Below are 5,039 nucleotides of genomic sequence, written 5' to 3'. Positions count from 1 at the left end.
TATAGGTTTTTCAAACTTCGCATTGATGTTTGACAAATTTGTTTTCCGAAAGGTGTTTTAGATTTTTTCCAATAGAAGAAAAAAAATATAGAAGAAAAAAAATTTCATTCCACAAAAAAATGACACAAATCAGTGCAAGTTTTGAGAGACCTGTTGCTTGTACTTTGTTAGACTAAACTTTTTTGCGATGTACATCTGTAAAAACTTCGAAATTTCTCTAAAATTTTCTCGAATTTTCGATTTTTTTTTCAAAAAGGTTTACAAATAAGTTTTCATTCTTAAAATATCGAAAATAAAATAATTATTTTAACTGACGAAATTTGAAAAAAAAAAAAAAAAAAATGCCAGTGCCATTTTTCTGTTCGCTGCTGTAGGTATAACAGGTAGACACTCCTCTCAATTTGTTCAGGATGCGTATTCGAATATATTTCATATTTTAATTCGTTCAGGATTCAGTATAAATATTGACAAATAGAAGAGTTCAGCCAAGAGTAGTTTATTGACAACGCTTAAGAAACTAATTCAGAGAATGTGTTCTATCCATAAATTGCTACGGGTTTTGACAATCATTGCGTCACTTTATGCGGAGATATACGACAGTGAAGCGCACAAAACAAACGGTCTCGCTGTACCAAAACGAACCGCTTTTGCAGATAGAAGAGAATTTTCATGCAATCAACACTGTAGAAAATTTGCGAAAAGTTTTGCATGCTGTCATGTCAATAACAACGAAAAGTACACACATTTTGAGCGAATTATAAATAAAATTAATAAAGAACGACGTATTGACACTATATTCATACAAAAACAAGAACAAACAGCAAACAATGTTGACTCCATGTGCACGCATGAAAATTTTGCTAAAAATGTACCAATTTTTTGGCTATCACCATTTGGACGTGATTATCCTAAAGCAAGCTTTAATACTGAAGTGCTTACAATTGCGTGTTTGAGTGAGGTTGAAAGTTCAAATGCAACAACCGCCTTACTTGATGCATTAGCTAAGAATTTGAATCATATGCGACAAACGCGTATCATATTTTTATTGCACAGTATTTTGGGTACTACTTCTAACAACTTCAAATGGCTTACTGCATATCTGAAAGAGCAACAAATGTTGAATGTGTTAATATTTTTAGAAGATTTTCATACAAGTGGCTATTTTTATCGTTATCAACCATTTCCATATGGATATATGACACATATTAATGTCAACTCTAGTGAACATTATTTTATAGCGAATTTTACAAATTTACATGAAAGACGAATTTTAACGTTGCCAGATCAATTAAATCCGCGTACTGTACTTTATACGGATGGCAATGGAAATCAGCAGCTGAGCGGTTATGTTGGGTATTTAATAAAAGCTTTCGCTAAAAAATTTAATGCCACCTTACAACTTTTGCATCCTGTTGCTATTGATGATATTAAATGTAATGAGGAACTAATAAATTTGACCGATAAAAGGCGTCTTGATTTACCTATAACAGTGGTTCTTACGGATGCGGGTAAAAAATTACATCATATGTCATATCCGTTTGAATTTGGTAGTTGGATGGTAATAGTACCTTGTCCACGTCATATATCCTATGCAGAAATACCCGCTAGAATAATAAGTACAAATATTTGTTTAATATTATTATTTACAGGTTTGATTGTAGCCACTTTAGATGCACTCTTTATTTTTTATGTCAGTGACAAGCGAAGTACAACGAAACGTAGACATAATACAAAATGGTTTCTAATATCACGAATTTTATTTAATGATAAAGTTTTTCGCGCTATCCTCGGTCAACCTAGTGTTTTGAGAACCAATTACATTACAGTAATACATTATCTATTTATTTTGGGTGTATTTATAAATAATTTATATGCAGCATATTATGAAACTTTGCTAACAACACCACCTTTAACAAACAGTATTACGCAATTTGAAGATTTTCTTGGTACTAATTTAAAAATTATGATGGTAGAAAGTGAAGTTGGAGCGGTGAAATTAATGATGGGCCCGGAATATGAGCGCTTAATGACCCAAATAATTGAATCAACGAATATGTCGAATTTCTTGCGTTGTCGTTATGGTTATAATACAAATTATGCTTATAGTATATCCGAAGCTCATTGGGCATTTGCTCAACTGCAACAACAATTTTTTGCTAAACAAATTTTTTGTGCTGCACCAAATTTACAATTGCGTCACATTTTAATGTTGAGCATACCAATGCAAGAAAACTCTGAGTTTAAGGCATTGTTAGATCAGACAATTATACGCGTAATTGAGACGGGTTTGATGGATCATTGGAAAACTTTAACATTTTATGATATGGTTAATGCAAATATTACATCATTGGCGGACATTAGTAATTCAATAGATTATAAAAATATGAAATTAAGCGATATGAAGTTGATGGTAATTTTACTTTTAAGTGGTTTTGCTGCAAGTTTTGTGGTGTTCTGTATTGAACTATTAATTGATAAAGTTGCTAAAAGTAAAATAATAATTTAAACAATTTTACACGGTTAGAAGTTTGAGCCTAGATATGAATCTTTGAAACAAGGCGTGTATACAAGTTTTTATTTTAAGATTTTTTAAACATTTTAGTTTTGTTTCAAACCTAGAAGTACTGGTGAATTTATATTTTTAGATTTTTGAAACGTTTTCGAGTTTGTTTTCAAACAACTTGACGATTTTGCATTTATTGTTCAAACAAGGTTCAATTTGAAACTGAATGAAATAAAAAACATGGTAGTTAATAAAAAGCTATCCAATTTAGTACAAAAAAGTTTAAAAAATTGCTCTAACCGATGAATGGTTTAAAATTTAGGCTCAAATTCGAAACCGTGTCTAGAATACATATGTATATTCATTGTGAATGATGACTAAGTGTGATATCTTATCTGTCAACTGCCTGACAGGATGTTCAATATGGCTACTTTTTAGCGTTTTGACAGGGTGTTCAATATGGCGGCGCCTATCTTCAGCGGGTGATAGAAAGGGATACAGAATGAGACCGCGATAATCAATTACAAATCGGGTGATCCAATCACTTTGGAATTTTGACGTCTATGCAGAAGATATCACACTTAGTTATCATTCACAATGATGGACTCTGATCCCGAGCAATGGGAATTTGTAATTAATGCGGTGCAGATGGACGTGATTTCTAGCAGCTAATGTATATTGTAACTAATTTTAGGAATCCTTGCTTATTCAGCAACTTCTGTAATCATTCAACTGTCAAATAAATAACACAAATATTCAGTATAGTAAATTGCTTTTTATTTACAAAACTACATAATTTGGTAATAGTACTTAACAATTAAATTACTCGCGTACTTCACTTACAACGCTTAAAATCAAACTGATTGATTATTTCACAACTTGCACTGCTTTTATACTCTTGCCTCGTTCGTCTATTTATCCGAGGGTCCTGACGTTCGGAGCAGCCATCTCGAGCACATGCTTACTTATTTCTCGTTTGTGTATCTCATTTCTGCATATTTATTTCTGGTTTCTGTCTTCTATGTATATGTGTGAGCAGGGCCGTAGAGAGAAAATCCGTGCCCGGGACTAAAGAATTTACGGGCTCCCTATAAAATATACACTAATACATTTGATTAATTTGAAATAATGACGTCTCATTCATGAATCATTATTGATGGATTATATCAAAAAAAATTTTTGCCACATCAACTAAATGATTTTTGGACTAAGAGCTGAAAATAAAATTAACCCAGAAAATTAGGTTAGGTAGGTTAGGTTAGGTTGGGGTGGCTGCCCGAGGGCACACTTAGGCCAGTAGTACTAGGCCCGTTGTGATACCACGAAAAACACCGTTACCTCTCCTCTTCGAACCATTTTGAGGACCTGATGAAATCTACCAGGTCCTTGACGTCATGCTCCACAACCTGACTCATAGTATCAAGAAATGGAGCTCCCAGAAAGCGCTGCCGTGCTCCGCTTAGCGCTGGGCAGTTGCAAATGAGGTGAACCACCGTTTCCTCCTCCTCATCTTCTTTACAACTCCTACAGCAACGACGATAAGGCGCTCCTAGCCTTTCTGTATGCCTACCTATGAGGCAATGACCCGTTAGTGCCCCTACAAGTGTGGAAATTGTATCCCTTCTTAGGTTGTAAACGTGACGGGACCTTTTAGGATCCCATTTAGGCCAGGTTTCTTTCGACGTTCGACATCCCGGTGTTTGTAGCCATCTTTCGTCGGCTTGACGGTAGATGTGATCTTTTAGCATTAGCTTGCATGTGGACAGGGGCATACCTAAGCGTTTTTGTCCAGGAAGAACCTGCTTGGTTGTACCCTGCCTAGCGAGTTCATCTGCAATACAGTTTCCCTCGATATCCCTATGTCCAGGGACCCATGTGAGGTGTACACGGTTCTGTTGAGCCATCTCTTGAAGAGATCGGCGACAGTTTAGTGCTAGTTCAGAATTGAACGAGTGGGAGCCCAGAGATTTTATGGCAGCTTGGCTGTCGCTGAAGATAAAAATTTCTTTGCCGACAATGTATGTCCCTATCCTAGCTGCGGCTTCCATTATGGCTGCAACTTCTGCCTGGAATACACTGCAGTGGTCGGGTAGTCTGAATGAGAGCTGGAGGTCAAGGTCCCTTGAGTATACTCCACCCCCAACTCTCCCGTTTAGCTTGGAGCCGTCCGTGTATATGGAAATGCTGTTGCCCATAGCAAGGCACTTGTCCGACTCCGTCCAGTCATCCCTGCTGGGTATGTTTATCTTAAAGTTGGTTTCCGCAACTGTTGTGGTCGCACAGCGATCCGTGCTAGGAGGGTGAAAACTGTATTTGTTTAGTATACTTGAGTGGCCTGTGGTCCTGTTGTTCCAGCACGACAACTCCCTTAGACGCAGGGCTGACGTTGCCGCTGCTCGATGACCAGCCAGATCCAGTGGAAAGATGTCAAGAATGACCTGAAGAGCTTCGCTAGGCGTTGTTCTTAGAGCCCCGCTTATGCTTATCATGCTGGATCTGTGGACTTTACCCAACAAGTTTAGGTTTGACGCCTTGC

General features: G+C 36.6%; 1 protein-coding gene across 1 annotated transcript; it reads left to right on the top strand.

Annotated features, from left to right (window-relative positions):
* The first annotated feature begins 529 nt into the window (after window positions 1-529).
* LOC137246105 (uncharacterized) lies at window positions 530-3,242 on the top strand. The gene has a single exon (XM_067777199.1). It carries the CDS (start codon window positions 530-532, stop codon window positions 2,504-2,506), a length of 1,977 nt encoding a protein of 658 aa, XP_067633300.1. The 3' UTR covers window positions 2,507-3,242.
* Window positions 3,243-5,039: the final 1,797 nt, after the last annotated feature.

This window comes from Eurosta solidaginis, chromosome 3 (genome assembly GCF_040869045.1).
Source record: "Eurosta solidaginis isolate ZX-2024a chromosome 3, ASM4086904v1, whole genome shotgun sequence".
In the NCBI taxonomy this organism is placed as follows: Eukaryota; Metazoa; Arthropoda; class Insecta; order Diptera; family Tephritidae; genus Eurosta; species Eurosta solidaginis.
Note: the sequence above shows the minus strand (reverse complement) of the source record. Positions and strands in the feature narration are given on the sequence as shown.

What these genes read in the sequence shown, in the direction of transcription:
- LOC137246105 (XM_067777199.1), top strand. Translation starts at nt 530, where the DNA reads ATGTGTTCTATCCATAAATTGCTACGGGTTTTGACAATCATTGCGTCA.